The sequence below is a fragment of the Sus scrofa genome, chromosome 13, assembly GCF_054392235.1.
Source record: "Sus scrofa isolate SSC_HxYL_T2T_F1_AM1 chromosome 13, Sscrofa_HxYL_maternal_Yorkshire_Landrace_v2.0, whole genome shotgun sequence".
Classification (NCBI taxonomy): domain Eukaryota; kingdom Metazoa; phylum Chordata; class Mammalia; order Artiodactyla; family Suidae; genus Sus; species Sus scrofa.
The window spans coordinates 139,384,195-139,406,592 of record NC_139395.1 but is presented as its reverse complement, the minus strand read 5'-3'; the positions used below and the strand labels follow the sequence as shown (position 1 = coordinate 139,406,592).

General features: G+C 43.9%; 1 protein-coding gene across 18 annotated transcripts; it reads right to left on the bottom strand.

Moving 5' to 3' along the window:
• Positions 1–8,364: 8,364 nt before the first annotated feature.
• On the bottom strand, positions 8,365–21,124 carry ADIPOQ (adiponectin, C1Q and collagen domain containing). Of its 18 annotated transcripts, none has more exons than XM_084987119.1 (6): positions 21,035–21,113; positions 20,566–20,686; positions 19,847–20,148; positions 12,306–12,347; positions 11,963–12,181; positions 8,365–10,848 (listed from the first exon to the last, which is right to left on the bottom strand). In XM_084987119.1, exons 5-6 carry the CDS (start codon positions 12,171–12,173, stop codon positions 10,328–10,330), a joined length of 732 nt encoding a protein of 243 aa, XP_084843245.1. In that variant the 5' UTR covers positions 12,174–12,181; positions 12,306–12,347; positions 19,847–20,148; positions 20,566–20,686; positions 21,035–21,113; the 3' UTR covers positions 8,365–10,327. The 18 variants fall into 18 exon arrangements, with proteins under 18 accessions (XP_084843245.1, XP_084843247.1, XP_084843246.1 ...); XM_084987121.1 differs by lacking the exon at positions 20,566–20,686 and adding an exon at positions 12,832–13,333 and having other exon boundaries at positions 12,306–12,453; positions 21,068–21,113; XM_084987120.1 differs by lacking the exon at positions 20,566–20,686 and adding an exon at positions 12,832–13,333 and having other exon boundaries at positions 21,068–21,113.
• Between the last annotated feature and the right edge of the window lie 1,274 nt (positions 21,125–22,398).

Sequence of the window (22,398 nt, the reverse complement as noted above, 5' to 3'; positions counted from 1 at the left end):
AAGTGAGTCTAGGAATGTCACAGAATATACAACAAATAGCAAAAATCAATTATATTTTCATATAGTAAAAACAAGCAAGTGGTATTGAAATTTGTAAAAACGATGCCAATTACAATATTTTTTAAAAATAAAATACTTTGGAATAAATATAACAAAATCTGCACAAGATATGCTGAAAATTCAATACCATTTGACCCAAAAATTCTACTTCTAGATATATACATATCTAGAAAAACATATATCCAAGCTAAAACATGTACATGATTCATGTATAGCAGCATTATTCATAGCTAAAAAAGTGGGAACAACCCAAATGCCCATCAACGGGTGAATATTACTAAGCAATGTAAAGGAAACACTACTGATGCATAGGCAACATGAATGATTACATGGGGGAAAGACTATCCTGAGTTCTAGTCCTCCAGGACCACTTATTTACCTAGGAAGCCCTCCTCTACTGTTTCCATGAGAATAGCAGTTTCCTTTGCAAGAAAATATGCAGAAAGCCTAATGAGTGAATTGTCACCAAGTCCCCAAAAGAACCCCCAACATTGTGCAGCTGGGCAGAAGCCCACTCTCATGTTTTTGTTTCATTTTGCTCTTGTTTGATTTTTTTGTTTTTGAGGATGGGTCAGCATTTTAACTCGAAACTTGATTTTTCTAGATCATATTTCAGGACTTAATATTTTCCTCTAGTAGTATGAGCTCTACCTCTAAATAACTTTTCACTTTATTGCTAGGTTTGACAATTCCAATCTTCATAACTGTGCATCCCTTTCATTTATAAGAATTACTGCTTTTTTTGTTAGGTGTTTAATTCATTAACTTTATTTCTTTTGTTTGTTTTTTAGGGCCACACCTGCAGCACGTTGAAGTTCCAAATCAGAGCTACAGCTGCTGGCCTATACCACAGCCACAGCAATGTGGGGTCCGAGCCTCATCTGGGACTCATGACCACACTGGATCCCCGACCCACTAAGGGAAGCCAGGGATCGAACCCTGAATCCTCATGGACACTGGCTGGACTCGTTTCTGCCGAGCCACAATGGGAACCCCCACTGACTTTATTTCTTAAGTTTATTTTATTTTATGTTTGTCTTTTGTCTTTTTAGGGCCGCACCCAAGGCATATGGAGGTTCCCAGGCTGTGGGTTTAATCGGAGCTGTAGTTGCCAGCCTACACCAGAGCCACAGCAACACCAGATCCGAGCTGAGTCGCCAGCCTACACCACAGTTCATGGCAATGCCGGAGCTTTAGCCCACTGAGCAAGGCCAGGGATCGAACCCACAACCTCATGGTTCCTAGTCCGGTTCGTTTCCACTGTGCCACGCCAGGAACTCCTATTTCTTAAGTTTAGGTGCAAGAAATGGCACACTCTTACCAGTCAAATCTGAATAAAGTTGGGTCATTTTGGGTTTTTTCCCTTCACTGAGGAGCAAACAGAAGAGGAAATGGGTGGGTGGTAATAGTTTGCTCTTAAAAATCAAGGGGTCTTTTTTTCAGCTTATATAGGTGACACTTATTTGTTATGAAAAATTGTTGTATTTTCCTCTGTCCCTCTTTCCTCATACATTGGAAGTACTCTTTCCTGCAGATCTCTCCCAGTAAGTGATTCAGGTGGGATTAACCCCATACACAGATTTTCCTCTGACTCCTCCACTATTAACAACAGAGGTGGTTATTTGCCCAATAGATCAAACTGGTTGTGTGACCTCATCAAGATAATCACAAACTTCAAAGAGGTTTGCTCTATATCCATCAGAAAAGTGAAAATGTCTTTAGCTCTTGGACAGAGTTGTAAGAATGACAGAAGTAGAAATCTTTTTCAGCCATCATCTCTGGTCTCATCTGCAGCAAGGAAAATTTTTATCAATACACTAACAGAAGCAGAGATAAGATAAAATAAGAGGACAATTAGACTCATAACTATATCAATGGAGGCCCTGGATCAACATGGATATATGTTCTATCCCTATAGTTTTTGGCTACTGGACCAATAAATTCCTATTTTTTCCCCTGCACTAGTTGGAATTAGGTTCTGTTACTGGTAATTGAGATTCTTGACAATAAAATAGAAAAGCATAAAATGGAAAAATAAGTGCCATTGATTCCACCACCAAAAACAATTGTATTTTTTAGTATTTTTGTGGAGTTTCCTTCATATGCATATTTATTCTTCTACGCATATTTATAGTCATATACCACAAATCTATATTGTTTGGCTTAATATATATAGGTATTTCTCAGATAATTAAAAATTATTTGAAAGTATCATTGTTCATGGATGTAAAATACCTCTCATCATGCAACCATACTATAATTTTAACTGTCCCTCCATTATTGAATATTTAGCTTGTTTCCAAATTTTCTCCCTTATGAATAATACTGCAATGAATATCTTTGCACCTAGAGATTTTTTATCTACATTTAGGATTATTTCCTTCAACGTAATCTCGGGAATTTAATTATTGGGCAAAATTGAAGAACATTTTAAATGTCCATGGTAAAATGTGACAAATTTATTTCTAAAGAGTTGTATAATTAATAACCTCAGCAAAATCATATAAAGATGCCAAATTCATGTCTTCACATCCACAATTAAATATTACCACTTAAAAAAATTTCTATTAGTTGTATAGTTGAAAATGATATGGCATAACTTTGCTTAAATTTGTATTTATTAAGGAGAAAATGCACATGAATAAATTTATTTTTCTTTCTTGTGGCTTGTTTCTTTATGTTCTTATCCATGTGTTTATTGGGGACGTTATGTTTTTCTTACTAATTTGTTTGACCTCTTCATTTAATAAAGGTATTAACATGTTGAAACTGACAGCACTAATGGCCTAAACCTAGCCAGAACACAGACTGGGACTCGAACCCAGCCAAAACCTAGAATGGGGCTTGAACCCACGTGCCAGGACTTGAACCCAGCCAAGAGCCAGATTGGGACTTAAACCCACGGTTTTATTTATTTATTTATTTATTTAGTCTTTTTGGCTTTTCTAGGGCTGCTCTCTCGGCATATGGAGATTCCCAGGCTAGAGGTCGAATCGGAGCTGTAGCCACCGGCCTACGCAAGAGCCACAGCAACTCAGGATCCAAGCCAAGTCTGCAACCTACACCACAGCTCACGGCAACACCGGATCCTTGACCCACTGAGCGAGGCCAGGGATCGAACCCACAACCTCATGGTTCCTAGTAGGATTCGTTAACCACTGCGCCACGACAGGAACTCCATTAAATCCACAGTTTTAAATTCAAATTAGTCACCCTGTGTCTGGACTCACTGAGGTTCAGGTTCTTTATGCCTCTGCACAGAAGGAATTCAGCGAGAGACAAAGTGATAGGTAAGAAACAAATGTGTTAGGATAGGATGTTGTAGGAGATACAAGCAAGCAGGCAAGGAAGCTCTGCCCAGGATCTGGTGGGCCACAGTTTTATCATCCAAGGGGTATGGAGCTTGGAAAGGCCCTCCTCTTCCTTTCTGGGAGTAGTAGCTCCTCCTTAGTATCTAGTAAGCTGTGTATTCAAATCAGCTGAAGGGCTGTCCTCAAACACTTACCCTAGGTCTGAAACTGAAAGCAGGCTCATCCTATCCCCACCCCCACCCCCACAATGACTTGAGGCAATTCTCACACCTCCATTAGTCAAGCAAGTCTGCCTTGTTCTAGTGGCTTTCTTGAATTTACAGTGGTCTCCCAACATTCCCTAGTTTTCCCTCTTTATTCTCTGATCCCCTATTGGGACTTCTACAACCACCTGTGCCTACTCTATCCCTATCAATGTCACGCTTATTACAAAAAAAAATTGCCTGCTGATTGCCTTATAATTTGGTAAAAGAAAATAATTGCCTTGTATTTTTAAGTACAAGTTTAAAGTTTTATAAACCATATCTATTTATCTTTTCCTCTGTTTCTTCTCTCATTTTAAACTCAGAAATCCTCCCCCACTTAGAGACTTAATAGCCACTTTTATGTACATTTATGTTTTATTTTCTACTTTCAGTTAATTTAACTTTCTGATCTTTTTATAATATTTTTCAAGCACATATAAGGGAAGAGCCAAGCATATTCCTTTTCTCTAAATAACTGAAATGCATAAAGTTCCTTTTATCACATATTAAACTTTTTTTTTCTTTTTAGGGCCAGAACTGTGGCATATGGAAGTTCCTGGCTAGCAGTCAAATTGGAGCTGCAGCTGCTGGCCTACACTACTGCCACAGCAACACTGGATCCAAGCTATATCTGCAACATACCTGCAGCTTGCAGCAATGCCAGAATCTTTTTTTTTTTTTTTTAAGGGCCACACCATGGCACATGGATGTTCCCAGGCTAGGGGTCTAATCAGAGCTGTAGCTGCTGGCCCACGCCATAGCAACACCAGATCCAAGCCGTGTCTTCAATCTACACCACAACTCACAGCAACACTGGATCCCTAACAAACTGAACAAGGCCAGGGATCAAACCCACAACCTCATGGTTCCTAGTCAGATTTGTTTTCACTGCACTAAGATGGGAACTCCCCAGCAATGCCAGATTCTTAACCCACTGAACGAGACCAGGGATCAAACTGCATCCCCACAGACACTATGTCAGGTCCTTACCTGACTGAGCCATAACAGGAACTCTCACATTAAACTTTTTAATCTGTCTGAGAATTCTGATTTCAGGAATACTCTGTATTAACTGCTACAATTTTATATCATGCATTTTATGAGCTGCCAATCCCACCTATAATTTATTATTTTTGGTAGCCTAGCTGCCAATCCCACCTATAATTTATTATTTTTAAAAAAGTATTCTTATATTATTTCATCTGTTTGCTTTTTCAGATGATCGTCATATACACACAAGTACGAACACCTCTAAAAATTTGTCAGCAGCAACAAAATAAGAGAAAGAATATAGCTACAAGCTATAAACTTCAAAGTGTGGCTACTAAGGAAAAAGAAAAAATTCTGACCGAGCAAAGTGCAGCTTCTAATCCCACTGCAGCCTCCTACCCGCTGAGACCGAACCCAGAAAAGAAAGGGATTGGACAAATTCCTGAGATCTCTCCCTAATATTCCCCGACCTGCTGTTAAACTGACTCAAGAGCTAAGCAAGCAGCCCGAGAAAACACTCCTCAGGGTATAGGCCCCAATTCAAGGTCTCAATAGAAACGAGAAGAGCCCCTGAGGAACTAACAGTCCAGAGGTTAGGCCACCATGGGGCCAGGATACATGGCCAACAAGATAGATCCATTCCTTGTACTAGATATTTAACTTCATTTCAGAAGAGAGAGTAAAACCTAGGTTACGCAATAGAGGCTGCACACAGAAGCCCCACAGAAGCGTGAAGCGAAAGTAGACTTTAGCCCCACTCTGCAGCTTGGAGGTAAGACATGCAAGTGTCAGGGATGGAAGAAGTCATGGAGAATTCATCCTAGAACTGACATTTTGAAAGACCTGCCCACATTCAGCACAAAGAAGCTAGAAGCTGTCAGGTTTACCACAGAAAAACAGAAAGAGAAACACAACGTGCCGAAGAGGAAGCAAGAACCCAGTCTGGGACGAAAAAAATCTATATACGCTAAGCAAAAACAATTTTTTAACTTCCTGTGGGTGCCTCTTCTGTGGAAGATTGTGATAAGGACATGATAAAATAAGGTGGATCTCAACAATAAGAGGTAAAGCAACAGAACTTCCAGGACATTGTTAAGTAAGAACGGGGAAAGCAGGCATCCTTGTTCTGTACCCAAGTTTGATGGGGATGTGTTTTGTGTTCCATTATTTTTTATAACACTGGACATTGTTTCGAATGTGTTATTCTTTATCATGTTAAGGAAAGCGCATTCTATTTCTCATGCATAAAATACTCTTAATAACAAGCAGTCGAACATTGACTCAACCTATTTCAGCTGGCATAAACAAGCTCTTTTGCAAGATCCTTTTTTTCCCTCTTGCATCACACTTACAAAGAACCTCAGTGCAGTGCTCAGAACTTGTCCAGATGAATGATGAGTGAGACATTTCATCATATTTCCTTTTAACAACCAGACTTTCAGTCATATAGCAAATTCAATGATTTCATTTTTCAGAGGCAAGTTTTCCCACTACTGTTATTTATAGGATTGCCACCATTAGGGCTACAGGTTTTATAAATACCCTATCCCCAAAATGTCTTGAAACTAGAAAGAAGAAAGAGCCCATGAGATTAGTGTTCAGTATTTTTTCTACCAACATGAGCTTTAGAGTCAGGTGGTTCTAAGTGTGAATCCTTGCTCTACAATTTGGATCACAGCATCACTTCTTTTTAGAGTCAGGTGGCTCTAAGTGTGAATCCTTGCTCTACAATTTGGATCTCAGCATCACTTCTTTAAGCACAAGTTTTCTTATCCGACAATTTGGTTTATGCCATTGAATGTACAGAGTGTTTTAAGGATTAAATGAAATAATGTATGTCAACCAGGTACTTCAAATGACTGTTTTTATTGTTTGCTTTTTAGGGCTGCACCCGAGGCATATGGAGGTTCCCAGGCTAGGGATCCAATTGGAGCTACAGCTTCCGACCTACACCACAGCCACAGCAACATCAGATCTGAGCCATGTCTGTGACCTACACCGCAGCTCACAGGAACTCCAGATCCTTAATCCACTGAGCGAGGCCAGGGACCAAACCTGCAACCTCATGGTTCCTAGTCAGATTCATTTCCACTGTGCCATGATGGGAACTCCTGTATTTATTTATTTATTTATTGGGGGCTGCATCCATGGCATATGGAAGTTCCCAGGCTATGGGTTGAATCCCAGCTACAACTGCCAGCCTACACCACAGCCATGGTAACAAGAGATCCAAGCCACATCTGCAACCTACACCACAGCTCACAGCAACCCAGGATCCTTAAACCACTGAGCAAGGCCAGGAATCAAACCTGCATTTTCATGGATGCTAGTCAGATTTGTTACCACTGGGCCATGATGGGAACTCCTGTTTTATTATTTTTTTAATTATTATGTGTTTGGCACACAATATATATTCAATAAATATTTACTGTGTGAATGAATGATCTCTAAAAAGAATCTGAAGATGAAATAGAAAGTCTCGGCCCATAAGACATTTCTAAGCCGGGAAATTAATTGCCAATAAAATAAATAGTTTTTTTATTTTTCTAGGTGTGATTTCATGGGGTCTAACGATTTAATTCTGTTACCCCATTACCAAGTATTCTTCCTAGCTAGACCTCCACCTGGTACCTGGGCACAGTCACAGACTAATTCCTGACCCCTTGTATTCTTTGGATACAAAGAGCAGAAGTCAACTCAAGCTAGCTTAAGTTAAAAGAGAAAATGGTACAAAAATCTAGGAACTGTTCTCTCATGTGACCCACAGTCAAGTATACAACAGAATGCCAAGAAGAACTGGAACCAAAATGTGGAAAGTTTCTAGGAAACCATGGACGTGCATGCTCCCCCCCACACACACCCACTCTCTCTCTCTCTCTCTGATGTTCAGTTTTGTTTCTCTCTGGTTTTTTTTTTTTTTTTTTTTTTCTATATAGCTGGGCTTCTTCTAGCCCTAGATTGCAGGGCAGAAGGTGGCCACCCCAGAATTTCAAATCTGCATATTTTGCATCCATCTTAATTCATATTCCTGGAGGAACTCTGGATGGCCCAGCTTAAATGAAGCACCTGCCTTGATCCATTCAATGGTCTCTAAGGGAAAAGGATCAGATTGGACCACAGGGCTACCTGATGAGCTGCGGACCGGTGTTGTTTTTGCATTCATCATCCATTCTCCCATTCTGGTAACTGTGTCCAGATTTTGCTTTAAGAAAAATACCCCTTCTCTAGCTTGAGTCGTGATCCATTTAGTCAATAAGTATATTCCATCCTCCTGACTCCAGTGATTGGTCAGACATGAACACACAACACAGCCAGAGTCAGTGAGATGCAAGGACAGACTTGCTGGGGCTTCTTGAAGAGAGAGCTTCCTCTCTTCTCCTTGGGAACAACCAGAAAAGAGGGCATCCCCTTGGCAGGATGGTGGGATGTGAGGGTATGAGAGCTGGCAGGCTACAGTGTTTTTGATATCATGTGGGAGAGCCTAGAACTATGCTGTGTGGAACCTGAGGGTGAAGCCTATAATGTGGAAGGCAGAGTGGACGGACAGATGGAAAAGGGTCTTTGATGATGTCATTTGAGCCTCTGGTTCAAGCTTTCCCCAAAGATGCAACAGCTTTGGAATTTCCCATCATGCAAGGGAATTTTTTTAATTTAGTTTGAGTTGGATTCTTTGTCATTAGCAAAAGAGAGTCCTAATTACCACAAGGACTCTCTAAACCCCATGTCTTTTTCCAAAAATGAGAACAAAAGCCATGTGATACAAGTACTTCTACTTTTAATGCTGGACAGTATCTTTACTTGTAGAAAATACTGATATGCAAGCATTTTAAAAGACAAAGCGTTATATGTAGAAATAATAACCACCTAATGAATAGATACATATGTAAAAGGAAATCATTCAGGATTTCAAACTATAAGCAAAATCTAGGTTTTCCATTTCTATATTTATACAGAATCCCATTAACTCTGCTTTTTCTAAAACTTTTGAAGAGTATCACTCAAGCTGTTGTCTCCTGAGAAGATATTTACCACCATCATCCATGTGTACTTCTTAATTTAAGGTATATAATTTGATGATTTGATATACATATACATCATGAAATAATCACCACAATCAAGCTAATTAACATATCCATCATCTCAAACAGTTATCATTTTCTTTTCTCTTCTTTTTTTGTAATTCTTAAAGATCAAGAGTAGATTCAAGAGGCCAAGTCTCCCCGGACCTTGTTGGTACTCAAAGAAAGAAGGGTTTCCAAATTGCTTCATGGGTTTTGCATTGCAGGCTCAAGCTTGACAGAAAATGCCATAAGTATTCTGGAAAGCGTAGTCACCCCTAACCTCAGTGGAAAAGATTCAAGCTGTCAAGAGGAACAAAGATGGGGTGTTTAAATCCAGTTCCTAAAATGAAGATGTTTTCATAGGTCAGGGATGGTTATATGGAGAGATTAAAATGGAGTTACTTCTCGGTCATCACAAGGTTCAAGAGTTTAATCTTCGTGAAGCATTTATCAAGGACCCGCAAGGAGACTCAGGGTGAAGGAAGCACAGTCCTTTCCGGGCAGTTGTCCCTGGCCTGTGGGAGGACATCTCACAGACTCAGGAAGTCTCATCCAGGGTGGCACGTGGAGGGGCCCAAGGGCACAGTGTGTGAGGAAAGCTTGCAGGAAAGAAGTATCCACCAGAGAAGCTTCCTGACCAGGTGGCCTTGAGGAAAGGGGAGATTTCAGCATGTGGAGATGGAGCTGACTTTCTGGGCTGAAGAGAAGAGCATGAGGAAAGACACAGAGAAGAGGAAGTACAGAGTAATGTGGGGACCACTGAGTGGTGGATGGGACCTAGGCAGAGAACCACCTTCTCTGAGGGAGCACTGCTGAGGAAAGACTCGAGGCATGGTGATGTCCAGTTCAAAAGCCCTCAGGTGAGCTGGGTGGGAGACCCCTCCCTACAGCCTGCAAAAAACCATATACTTCCTTAAAAAGGCGTAGTATGCTGAAAAAAGTCCACAGCCCTGTGTTTGACTTCTAACTCTGCCATTGAGTGTCTGTGTAACCTTGGGCGTTCACTTAAGTCTCTCATCCCCAAGAGAAGATCTTTCCTATGTACTTCATAGAATTGGTATGAACCTGAGGAAACACAGTGGGCCCAGAAATTCACTGTTAGATATTTTCTTATAGTCAGTTATTTGTCATGTATGCAAAACTCCCCAGTAAATGCGATTATCCTTTTGTCACCACTATATAATAGGTCCTTGAGGCCAGGGGATGTGCCTTCTTCAGGACTGCCCTGGGAACACAGTATATGATTTAAAAAAGGGGCGGGGTGTACTGGGTGTTCCCATTGTGGCGCAGAGGAAACAAATCAGACTAGTATCCATGAGGATGTGGGTTTGATCCCTGGCCTTGCTCAGTGAGTTAAGGATCTCGCATTGCCGAGAGCTGTGGTGCAGGTCGCAGACGCAGTTCAGATACTGTATTACTGTGGCTGTGGTGTAAGCCAGCAGCTGCAGCTCTGATTTAACCCCTAGGCTGGGAACTTCCATATGCTGTGAGTGAGGCCCTAAAAAAAAAACCAAAGCAAAAAAAAAAAAAAAAAGATATTTGGGAATGAATGAGTCAATCAATGAATAATGTTCAGAGCCCTCCAATTAGATAATCCAATCAGTCTCCTAATGACACTGAAGACCTCAGCCTGGTGGAGGCTCTGAGTTGGCAGTGCTCATCATTCAATGTTGTGGTAGAGAAGGAAGCCTGTGAAGATGGAGTCATTGACATTGTCAGCATAGACCCCATTATTCTCTTCATCCCCGTATGCCTGGAGCCAGACTTGGTCCCCCTTCTCCAGATAGAGGAGCACAGAGCCAGAGGCCTGGTCCACATTCTTGTCCTGGTACTGGTCGTAGGTGAAGAGTACAGCCTTGTCCTTCTTGTAGAGGCTGACCTTCACATCCTTCAAGTAGACCGTGATGTGGAAGGAGAAGTAGTACAGCCCAGGAATGTTGCAGTGGAATTTGCCAGTGGTGACATCATAGTGGTTTTGCTGATTGTAGAAGATCTTGGTAAAGCGAATGGGCATGTTAGGGACAGTGACCCGAGTCTCCAGGCCCACACTGAATGCTGAACGGTAGACATAGGCGCTTTCTCCAGGTTCTCCTTTTCTGCCCGGGATTCCTGGGAAACCTCGGGGACCTTCAACCCCAGTCACTCCAGATTCCCCAGTGTCACCCTTAGGACCAGTAAGACCTAGAGAACAAGACCTCAGTGACCACAAGGAACAGAACTGTCCAGGTGGGTTCCAGCCTAAAACAGTGTCTCTGGGGCCCCAACCTACAGCCTCCTTGACTTACAGAACCAGGAGCCAATGAGAGCTCCCAAAGGGGACAGCGGTCACCTCCCTCTCCATATCACTTCCAGCAGGCTCCCTTAAATTCATCTCCAACCTTACCTCCTACCCTCCACCCTGTCAATGCTTGATGTGCTGGCTCAACCAACCATACTCCTGCCTTTCTGCCCTTTTGTCTAAAATGTCCTCCCTCCTTTATTCTGTCCATCCATCCTTCAAGGCCTCGCTCAAGCCTGCCTCCTCCTGAAAGCCTTCATTGTTAGGCCTAGTGTGCATTGAGGACATTTCCTCTCTGTTCCATTCTTTGGGCTTTTGTCCACACTCCCTTTGGCATGTTGGAAGTGGACTCTCCCCTAGTCACTTCTAACAGTCCTGTGCACTAGACTTATCTTCTTAGCTAGAGCAAGAGTTTTCCAAGAGAAGGACTGTGATCTGCAGGAGGCACCACTGGATGGAATGGGAATTAAGGGAAAAGGGTGGATTGGGAATAGGGATGGGTGAGGTGGGAAAGGTGGGGTGGGATAAGAGGTATGGGCAGAGCAGAGTGAGGGCACTTGGTTTTAAAGGCACCATGTATGTTTATCCCTGGAAGTCCAATCTAAACTCCACCTCAGATTGCATATAAAAAAAGCTTTGTTTCAGGAGTTCCCGCTGTGGCTCAGTATCCATGAGGATGTGGGTTCAATCCCTGGCCCTGCTCAGTGTGTTAGGGATCCAGCATTGCTGTGAGTTGTGGTGTAGGTCACAGACATGGCTCAGATCTGGCATTGCTGTGGTTGTGGTGTAGGCTGGCAGCTGCAGCTCCAATTAGACCCCTAGCCTGGGAACCTCCATATGCCATGAGTGCAGCCCTTAAAAAAAAAAAAAAAAAAAAAAAAAAAAAAAAAAAAAAGCTTTGTTTCTTCCCTGTGAATAGGCCTTTGGCAATAATTATTGCCCTTGCATAGCTCCAAAATCTCTCCTCTACCCAGAAAAAAAGTCTGTGATGGACAAAACCAAAGACCTTATTCTTACCTGTATCTCCTTTCTCACCCTTCTCGCCAGGGACGCCATCTCTGCCATCACGGCCTGGGGTACCGTTGTGGCCAGGATGCCCTGGGATACCCGCCATCCAGCCTGCGCAGGCCCCCTTGGGCATGGGCAGTAGTGCTCCAGGCTTCTCGGTGGTTTCCTGGCCGAGACTGGGCAGGGCTAGTAGCAGTAGAACAGCTCCCAACAACAGCATCCTGAGCCCTGGAATCCAGATCTGCACTGTCAGCGTGAAAGAGCAGACCCCACATGGCTCACCCAGGACCCAAGTAGGACCCCTGCCAGCTCTGCAGATTCCAGAGCTGAGATCTGCTCTCCCCAAACTCACCTCTTCCAGGAAGACTTTTCTGTCCACAGTGATCTTTCTGCCCTGAAATTTGCAGTACTTAGAATTATTTTTTGTGTGTAATCTCCTTTCCTGCACCATAGGTGATGGAGAGAAATGCTCCTCCAGTTTCCTCATATCTGAGCACAGTCTGAGGCACAGGGAAAGCTCCAGGAGTCAATGTATCCAAAATCTGTCCCTTGCATTTTCCAAGAATGATGATTCAAATCATCCCATTCAACACTAACCAACTTCCCTCTCCAGCTCCTTCCCTTTTCCTCTATACTTCCCTTTCCCTCATTTTCTCAGTTTCTCCTCCTTTCTCTCCCTTTCTCTTTCATCCTCTCCTCACCTCCTGGGTCACATGTCAGACCATTTTGTATATTACATGTGTGCATGCACACATGCTCACACACAAGTATATATATACACACACACAAACACACGATGCACACACATGCACGTACACACACACATAGTCTAAGTCAGACCACCAGAGATATGCCATCCCATGAGAATATCCACTCACCTCTGTCTGGGCCATCTTTAGCTGCATCTCCTCACCTGCCTGCTCCCTAAGCAGGCTTCAGGGCACAGTGGGCTGTCATCTCTTTTAGAAAGTATCCCCCACCCAGTCCTCCTCCCCACATCTGGGTTGCTGTTCCTCCTCTGGGCTCCCTGGCACCCTGGCTTCTCTCTAACATTGCTCTTCTTGCTCTGTACTGTAGTTCCTATTGCTCACCCATTTCCCCCATTAAACTACAAACACCCAAGGGCAAAGCCTAGCCCACCACCAGCACAGAGTAGGGACTAAACAAATATTTTAATTTATTTATTTAATTTCCATTTTTGGCTGCCCCATGGCATATGGAAATTCCCAGGCCAGGGATCTGATCTGAGCTGCAGTTTTGACCCATGCCACAGCTGTAGCAGTGCCAGATCCTTCACCCACCGTGCCTGGCTGGGGATCGAACCTACATCCCAGCGTTCCAGAGATGCCAACCATCCCATTGCACCACAGCAGGAACAGCCTAAATGAATATTTTTAAGGGGGGGAAGAGCAAGAGAGCCAGAGATAGGAGGAAAGGAGGAAGGGAAGGAGAAAGGAAGAGGGAAAGAGAGAGGGAGGTAGGATGGAGTACTTTAGAATGTGTATTCCAGGAGCCCTAGCCAAAAGCTCAGGGGCGCAGGTGGCCCAGGGACTCCCTGACTCCCTGTCTCAGAACAAGCCCTCCATACCCCCTCCAGGGAGACAGCCCTCCACATGCATCTGGACTCGGTCCCCACCCATCTCTGCTCCATTATTATCTAGTCCTGGCACACACACACACCGACATCAAATTGCCAGAATCTTAGTCTCACCATCACTCAGCGAGTGGAGAGAAAACACCTCAGAACATCCTAAGTGCCAGGATCCTGGATCTCACACATCACTAAGACCCTCTGTGGAGTGTGAAATGTAGCTGATCCCAAGAATCTGACTCTAAACAAAACACATCCATGTGGGAGAGGTTTCCATCGTGGCTCAGCAGAAATGAATCCAACTAGTAATCATGAGGCTGAGAGTTCGATCCCTGGCCTTTCTCAGTGGGTTAAGGATCCAGTGTTGTCATGAGCTGTGGTGTAGGTTACTGAGGCAACTCGGATCTGGCATTGCTGTGGCTGTGGTATAGGCCAGCGGCTACAGCTCTGATTCAACCCCTAGCCTGGGAATGTCCATATGCCATGAGAGTGACCCTTAAAAAAAAAAAAAAAAAAAAAAAGAGAGAGAAGAAAAAAATTATATCCATGCGTGTTTTTTTTTAACCCTGAAGACTCATTATTTTTTGTCAGCTTGCTTATAGATTTCACAAAGCCTGTAGAGTTGAGTTTGGCTTCAGGGGATGGTTCCTCTGTGGGGATGCAAAAAGGGCCCAGATTGGCAATCTTACCCCCCAAGATATGTCTGGTGTCTGTAATCCTACCCCTATGGCCCATTACCTGGGGCTGTCTAAGGCCTTCTCCATGTGACAAAACCAGCTTATCTGGTTTGTGTGATACATCAGGTATATATGATAAGTTTATATATGTTTATTTATATATACATAAATGTCATATATATGTTTATACATACATGTTATATATAAACATATATGTTTATTTATATGTATGCTCATCTTTCACACACACATACACACGTGTGTTCATTAAAAATAGTAAGATAAATACTTTGGAAACTATAAAAAATAAAACAATCCCCATTTCCCAAGAATCTTTCTATTTATTTTGGTTTTTTTAGGGCCACGCCCACGGCATATGGAGGTTCCCAGGCTAGGTGTTGAATCAGAGGTGTAGCCCCCGGCCATAGCAACACCAGATCCAAGCCACGTCTGCCACTTACACCACAGCTCACAGCAACGCCAGATCCTTAACCCACTGAGCAAGGCCAGGGATTGAACCTGCGCCCTCATGAATACCAGTCAGATTTGTTTCCACTGAGCCACGATGGGAACTCCTTTCTGTTTATTTTTATCTATTTTTTCCATTTTTAGGGCTGTACCTGTGGCATATGAAAGTTCCTGCCCTAGGAGAATCGGAGTTGCAGCTGAGGCTTACACCGGAGTAACATCAACACCAGATCCAAGCCATATCTGCGACTTACACTGCAATTTGCAGCAACACAGGATCCTTAACCCACTGAGCAAGGCCAGGAATAAAAGCCACATCCTCACCAAGACTACACTGGGTTCTTAACCCACCAAGCCACAACGTGAACTCCCATCTGTTTATTTTTTATTTTTATTTTTTTATTTTTGTCTTTAGGGCAGCACCTGCAGCATATGGAAATTCCCAGGCTAGGGGTCGAATCAGAGCTGTAGCCGCTGGCCTACACCACAGCCACAGCAATGTGGGGTCCGAGGCGTGTCTGCAAACTACACCACAGCTCAGGGCAATGCCGGATGCTTAACCCACTGAGCGAGGCCAGGGATCGAACATGCGTCCTCATAGACACTGGTCAGATTCGTTTCCACTGAGCCACGACAGAAACTCCCCCATCTGTTTATTTTTAAACATAGTGAAAATAATACTTTACATAGGAATTTTGTTCTCCTACTTCTGCCTTGCAAATTTCTAGTTTTTATAATCATCATTTTAAATGTGTGTGTGTGCTAGTCCTTCAAGTGGATATAGCCTAAATAAACTTCAACATTTGCATTTTGTTGAACTTTTAACATATTTCCATTTTAAAAACTATTTTTAAATGTGTGGCAAACATCCCTAGGCATGGGTTTTCCCCAAATTATTATTCTGCTAGGACACATTCCCAGAAGTAAAATTTCTGAGCCAAAAGATGTGAACATTTTCAAGGCTCTTGGTGCATATTCCCAAATTGCAGTTTGTCATGCTGTTACCCGGTAGTACGTTAGTGTGTGTGTAAAGAATATGTGTTAACTATTCTCACCAGCTTTGGACATAATCATTTCAAACATTTTTGTTGTTCTTAATTTAGTGAGCAAAAGAAATGTGCCTCACTGCTTTAATCATTAGTGAGTTGTACATTTTACTAAAGGCCTATTTCCTAATTCAATGTCCTCATTTATGATATCTCTGATAGTGCTCTTCATCACTTAATTTACTAGGGACACATTGTCCTTTTTTAAGTAATTTGTGTGAGCTCTTTATACCAGCACTTAGTTATATATGCTATGACTGTTATCTGTAATGTAAAGGTTATTCTTTTGCTTTGTTTATGGTGATTTTTAGGTGACAGAAGTTTTAGTTTTTATATGGTCAACTCTGTTGATTTCTTTTTTGCTTCTAAGTGTTAAACAGTCCTGATCCATACTAGGGTTTGGTAGCTATTTTATTTTCTTCTATTGTTTTATTTTCTTCTATTTTGAATTTCCCTCTTTAATCCATCTCTAATATTTTGTTTTGGGTAAGCTGTGATCTAACATACTCAAATGATTTCTTCCTATTTGAAGACAGTCTGTTTAAAAGATACTTTTAATTAAATTAATCTTTTTCCTCTCTGTTAGACCAGCAAACAGGAGAGACAGGCAACTCAGCAAGGGAGACAGGTGCCAAGAGAGACAGATGCGCCCCCTGGTGGTCATGGGTCTCTAATCGAGGCACTCTCCTACCGTCTGCGTGTACCTCGGTCCCCCTCTACTGGATTTGGAGGATTCGAGGGGTGTTCTCAATAGCTGCTGGATATAAAGTGAGAGATAGTTAAGGCTCGGTTTATTCCAAGATAAGAAGAAAGACGGGGGTGGGGGGTTAGCCAGGAAGCCAAAGAGATGAGATTGCCAAGCCTCTTTCGTATATAGGGAGAATACTTGTTCTCAGATTTTCAAGACTTCAGGTACCATCCAACCTTCCCACAATTTGTCACCTACATCCTTTCCCCTTATGGTGTTAACAATAAAACTCCTAAGAAGATCACCAGGAGCCTCTGTGCTGGTTCTCTCCAGAAATGAGAACTGGTGGAGTTCTCTTCCACAGGCAAACAGGAGAATAGAGAGCACAGGCTCTATAACCTCAGTGCCTGGGTGAAAATAATTTGTTCTTACTTGTGACATGTTTCGGTCATATGCTTGTTGGAGGATTGAAAGGCCAAATCTGTGTAAAGTACTTAGAATAGTGCCTGGCAAGTGTCAGTACTCAATAAACATTATCTATGACTATACCTACTCCAAAGATGAGAAAAGCGGGTTTCAGGGAGATTAAGTGACTCATCCAAGATCCCACAGCAAAACGTAGAGGACCTGGAACTCAAACTCTGGGCTTCCAAAGTCCAGCAATAGACCCTTAGGCATAGCCCAAAGGAGGAGAACAGCATCAAAGTCACGTATCTGCCTTTTAATGTTCTATTCCATAGGATGGGAGATAGAAGAGAAAATAGTTTGAAGAACTAACCAGATTATGATGCAGTCTCCTGGCTTTTGGTCTGGGCAACCTCATTAACTGACTGGGTGACTTACTATTCCCACCCCACCTCCCACATTTCATGCTCTTTGCAGAAAAATTACTATTAATGGGTGAATCCTGACCTAGCCTATTTCACAATATTGTTTTGAGAATCAGTTCACTAAAAGTATACAGAAGTATTTTGCAAACTTATAAAGTGTTCCCCACACAAAGAGAAGCAAGCAAATATTTAGGGACTACTTGCTGTGACCTATACCCCTTTAACCTTATTTCATCCCCATAACTCCAGGGGGTTAGGTCTCAATTCCCACAAGAGAAATTTGAGGACTAGAGAGATTTAGTAACTTCTGCCGGAGGATAACAAGTAAAAAAAAGAGTGCAAAGGTGCGATTTGAAATCCAAAGCCTGGAGTTCCCGTCATGGCGCAGTGGTTAACGAATCCGACTAGGAACCATGAGGTTGCCGGTTCGGTCCCTGCCCTTGCTCAGTAGGTTAACGATCCGGCGTTGCCATGAGCTGTGGTGTAGGTTGCAGACGCGGCTCGGATCCTGCGTTGCTGTGGTTCTGGCGTAGGCCAGCGGCTACAGCTCCGATTCGACCCCTAGCCTGGGAACCTCCATATGCCGCGGGAGCGGCCCAAGAAATGGCAAAAAGACAAAAAAAAAAAAAAGAAAGAAATCCAAAGCCTGAGTTCTTCCTACTGCACCGGTGTTTGTAGTATACCAGCATGGGCATGGATCTGCCTGCTTTCAGAATTGTACACAGCATGATGTTCCCGGGATCCTCAAGAGCCATTTTATGATCTTTCATTTTCTTATGTTAAGTATATGAGAAATTCCACTTTGACCTGCTGTAATTTCAGTAACAACAGCAGGATCTTGTGAAATGCAAGGATAGGGTCTCTTTGGGATTGGCAGAAGAGAGGGTGAGATGGGGGAAAGAGGTCACCAAACCTGATGCCAACTCCTCCAGCAGGAAAGGGCAGTAAAGCACAGATTGCAGAGGCTCCCGGGAGCTGAAAGGGACCCAGAAATCATCTCACCCCTGCCCTGCTCTTAGAAATAGGAGGCTAAGGGGGAGGACAGGGATGAATTTATTAGATCCTCAAAGCAACCAGCTCCCACACTAGGAGCTTTTATGCATTGCTTATGCTATTTGCTATTTATTTTAATTTTTAGAACTCCAGGAAGCAAGGAAAATAACCCAACTTTAGAGATGGGGAAACTGAGAGGTTAAGGAGATGATCCCTGATTGTTTCCCATCACATTACACTGCCTCTAAAAAGGCTTCTCAGACTCGGCTTCTCAGACTCATCTTCTCAGTCTGCTAAATGCGTGCGTGTAAGATGAAGAACATGAGAAAACTTTGAAATTGGTGAGGGTACTTTTTTTTTTTTTTTTTGCTTTTTAGGGCCCCACCTGCGGCATATGGAAGTTCCCAGGCTAGGGGCGAATTGGAGCTACAGCTGGCAACCTACACCACAGTCACAGCAACACAGGATCAGAGATGCGTCTGTGAACTACACCACAGTTCACGGCAATGCTGGATCCTTAACCAAACTGAGTGAGATCAGGGATTGAACCCGAAACCTCATTGTACCTAGTCAGATTCATTTCTGCTGCACCATGATGGGAACTCCGGTGAGGGTACTTTGGAGTACAAACTGCATAAGGCAGTTTCAAACCATATTTTATTTAATTCTCCTCATAGCCCTGCTTTTTTTTTTTTTTTCTTTCTTTCTTTCTAGGGCCACACTTGCTGCATATGGAAGTTCCCAAGCTAGGGGTTGAATCAGAGCGGCAGCTGCCATCCTTTCAATAGCCACAGCAATGCCAGATCTGAGCCACATCCATTACCTATACCACAGCTCATGAAATTGTGGGATCCTTAACCCACTGAGCAAGGCCAGGGATCAAACCCCAAACCTCACAGAGACAACATCGGGTCCTTAACCCACTGAGCCACAATGGGAAATCCTCATAGCCTTGCTTTTGACTCCACTAAATAGAAGAATCTGAGATTTCAAGAGACCAAGATGCCGGCTTAAGGTCATGAGACTCTTGGGTTGAATGAAATGACATGGCTGGTTTTTAAGGTCAAAAATGATAAAATATGGGCAATTTCACACGGTGCAATCTAATGATAAATGACAGAACCAGGAATCAACTAGGCTCTTCCCAAATCCTAGGAGCATTACCTGAACGCTTTCACTTGGCAGCCCCGCACCCAACACTCTCTCTCCACACACACACACACCTGTTCTCAAGGAACTGGTTAAGCAGAGCATCCCCCCACCACATTTTGGGTATCAGTGTCTCTCCTGATTGACAGCTTCTACCTCCTGACCTCAGCCAAGTGTCTGGGGCCACTGGTCTTCCAACTTGACAAGGAGTAGGGGAGCAGCCTGATCTCAGAGCCACCTTAGAAATGACAAGAAGCAAGTCTTGTGTCTCTTTACAACTCCTCAAGAATTAAGGGAGGGAGGCAGCAAGAACAGCCAGTTAAGCTGCATGGCTCCCTTTCCACTGCTCAGCTTCCAGAACAAAGCTGACACCCTCATGTTTCTTTGTGCATATTCTGCCAGTATCAAGGCCCCCCTATTCCCCAACCTTGTCAGGATGAGCCAACCTTACCCCAAATGGATGGAGTTACCAGGAGCGAGGTGGCTGCACCGCTTGCAACGCTTGATCTGAAAATCCAAAACCTCTCCAGGAGTTCCCATCATGGCTCAGTGGTTAACGAATCCAACTGGGAACCATGAGGTTGCAGGTTCGATCCCTGGCCTCGCTCAGCGGGTTAAGGATCCATCGTGGCTGTGAGCTGTGGTGTAGGTCACAGACGCGGCTCAGATCTGGTGGTGTTGTGTTGCAGGCCAGCAGCTACAGCTCTGATTAGACCCCTAGCCTGGTAACCTCCGTATGCCACCGGTGCGGCCCTAGAAAAGAAAAAAAAAAAAAAACGAAAAAGAAAAAAATTCTCCAGAGCAGGGACCCACATCTCCTGACACCCAAGGGCTGGCCTGATCTCTAAAATCCCTCCCACTCAGTCTCTGCATCTATGGCTGCAAACAACCAGGAGGCCACAAGTGCAATGCTCCCTGGGACAAGCAGGATTGGGCTTGGGAAAGGCGGGGCAGATCCAGTTGTTCTGTCAGAGGATGTCTGCTACAAAGAAAATGTTGCATGAGCTCCCTGTACATGGCAGGCCCTGTGCTCACTCTACTTCATTTGAACATCTCAGTCACCTTGTGTGGTACCTCCACATGGGTGCAGACATGCCCATGTTTACAGATACCCCCAAAGCTACAGATAATGACTGGGCCCCACCCATCTTTGTTTCTCACGAACCCTACCCAGAGTCTGGTCCGTTGAATCTGCTCAATAAACACTGCTGACTAGAATCCAGTGGTAGAGTTGAATTCCAAACTCAGTCTCCCCAGGCTGCATCTTCATGTGCTCCTTTCTCTGCCCTACCTGGTCAAGTGGAGAAGCAATTCATCCCCTGCTCCTCTTATCTAAATGGACTTTATCGCTGGACCATGCTTCCTGCTTCACTGACCCCAACATTTTCTTTAGTTAGCCATCTCACCACAGAGTGAATTGGGCAAAATTCAGGATGGTTCCAGGCATCCTGATCACAATGAACAATTCCCTTTTCTCTAGGAGCCGTGGGGAAATTAAGGAAGAAACCCAAGGCCAGTCTGCCTCCACCAGGGCTGCCCTGGCCAGGGTTTTGCCTATATCACCTCCCCACCCTGCCACGATGGGGAAAGCATGAGCACGCCCCAACCCCAGGTTCCCTTTCGGGACAGCCACCTTTACCTACAGCCTGGAATTCCAATCACTTGTCCTTACCCTCAGGTGTGGAATCAGAGCCACAGACTGCAGTCAGGATGGAAATGAGGAGAAGGTGGCCCAGCCTCTGCAGCCTGGTACTCATGGGGAAGGCAGTCCCCACCTCGAAATTGTTGCTTCCCATTGGCCAGCGTGCTGAGGCCCAGAGACCAGTGGGTGGGCTCACACCCCTGGCGGCTGCTTCAGGTCTCCACCCTGGGGAACCTGGTGCAACCCAGCTCCAGCTTGGGAAGCCAAGTGGGGCTTCAGTCACCACACTCACGTTTCCAGGCCTCGGCCCTTAGACTTGCCTCCTATAACAGGGACAGAAAATGGGGCCAAGGGTCAATACTAGAGGCAGGAAAACAATATATTTCCTTATGTAAAATTAATGGCCTGGTGGTCCAGGAGACCTCCCTCTCCCCAGAGATTTGCTCTAATAAGTCCAGGGAACCAATTACACCATCACACTCATTGTGCACGACAGGGAAAAGGAAATGAAATATAGCAAGAAATACAATGCATCCTTCACTTTCTGGCCTGAACTCCAGACTGGGGGAAGACTTTGCATGTTAATTTGGAGAACTGATGTGAGGAGATGTTTCTGAGGCAGTATAAGGCAGGGCCAGATTAAAACCATTGAAAGGCCCTGAATTCCAAAAGATGTTGGAGCCCTCCTTGTGTGGGATTCAAATTAAATATATCGGAAAAACATTTATTAAATAGAATATTAGAATATCGTCTTTCACTGTTTTTTGTTGCCAAAACTCTGGAGATGTTTTTGAAAACCAACTTTTTTTTTTTTTTTTTTTTTTTTTTTGCCATTTCTTGGGCCGCTCCCGCGGCATATGGAGGTTCCCAGGCTAGGGGTCGAATCGGAGCTGTAGCTGCCGGTCTACACCAGAGCCATAGCAATGCTGGATCCGAGCTGCGTCTGCAACCTATACCACAGCTCATGGCAACGCCGGATCTGAAAACCAACTTTTTATATATGTGTGTGAAGTGCTCCTTTTTCCAATGTCTGATGCCTGGGCCTGATCCACCTACTGGTGAACGCTGCTCTGGGCTGGAAGTGGCCTGGAGGCCCGGCGGCTCTAACCCACATCATTGTCTCTAGAAGGCTTAGGCTTAAAGTGGCAACGTTCATCACCTTGGACTCTTTTTGACAACTCCACATTCCATTTTTGAACGGCAGCATCAGAGCCAGTTCCTGCAAGCCACAGATTCTGATGCATTAAATCATGACGCCAGCAAAGGCTCAGGACCCCAGCAACAACTTCTGCAAGGCATTCAGAAACAGAATTTCTCAGGCAGAGTCTGGACGAGCCTGCCCCTAAATACCACCTCTGCTG

What these genes read in the sequence shown, in the direction of transcription:
- ADIPOQ (NM_214370.2), bottom strand. Translation starts at nt 12,173, where the DNA reads ATGCTGTTGTTGGGAGCTGTTCTACTGCTACTAGCCCTGCCCAGTCTC. An exon ending in GGGTGAGAAAGGAGATACAG is followed by an intron (nt 10,849 to 11,962) that starts GTAAGAATAAGG and finishes CTTGTTCTCTAG; the next exon opens with GTCTTACTGGTCCTAAGGGT.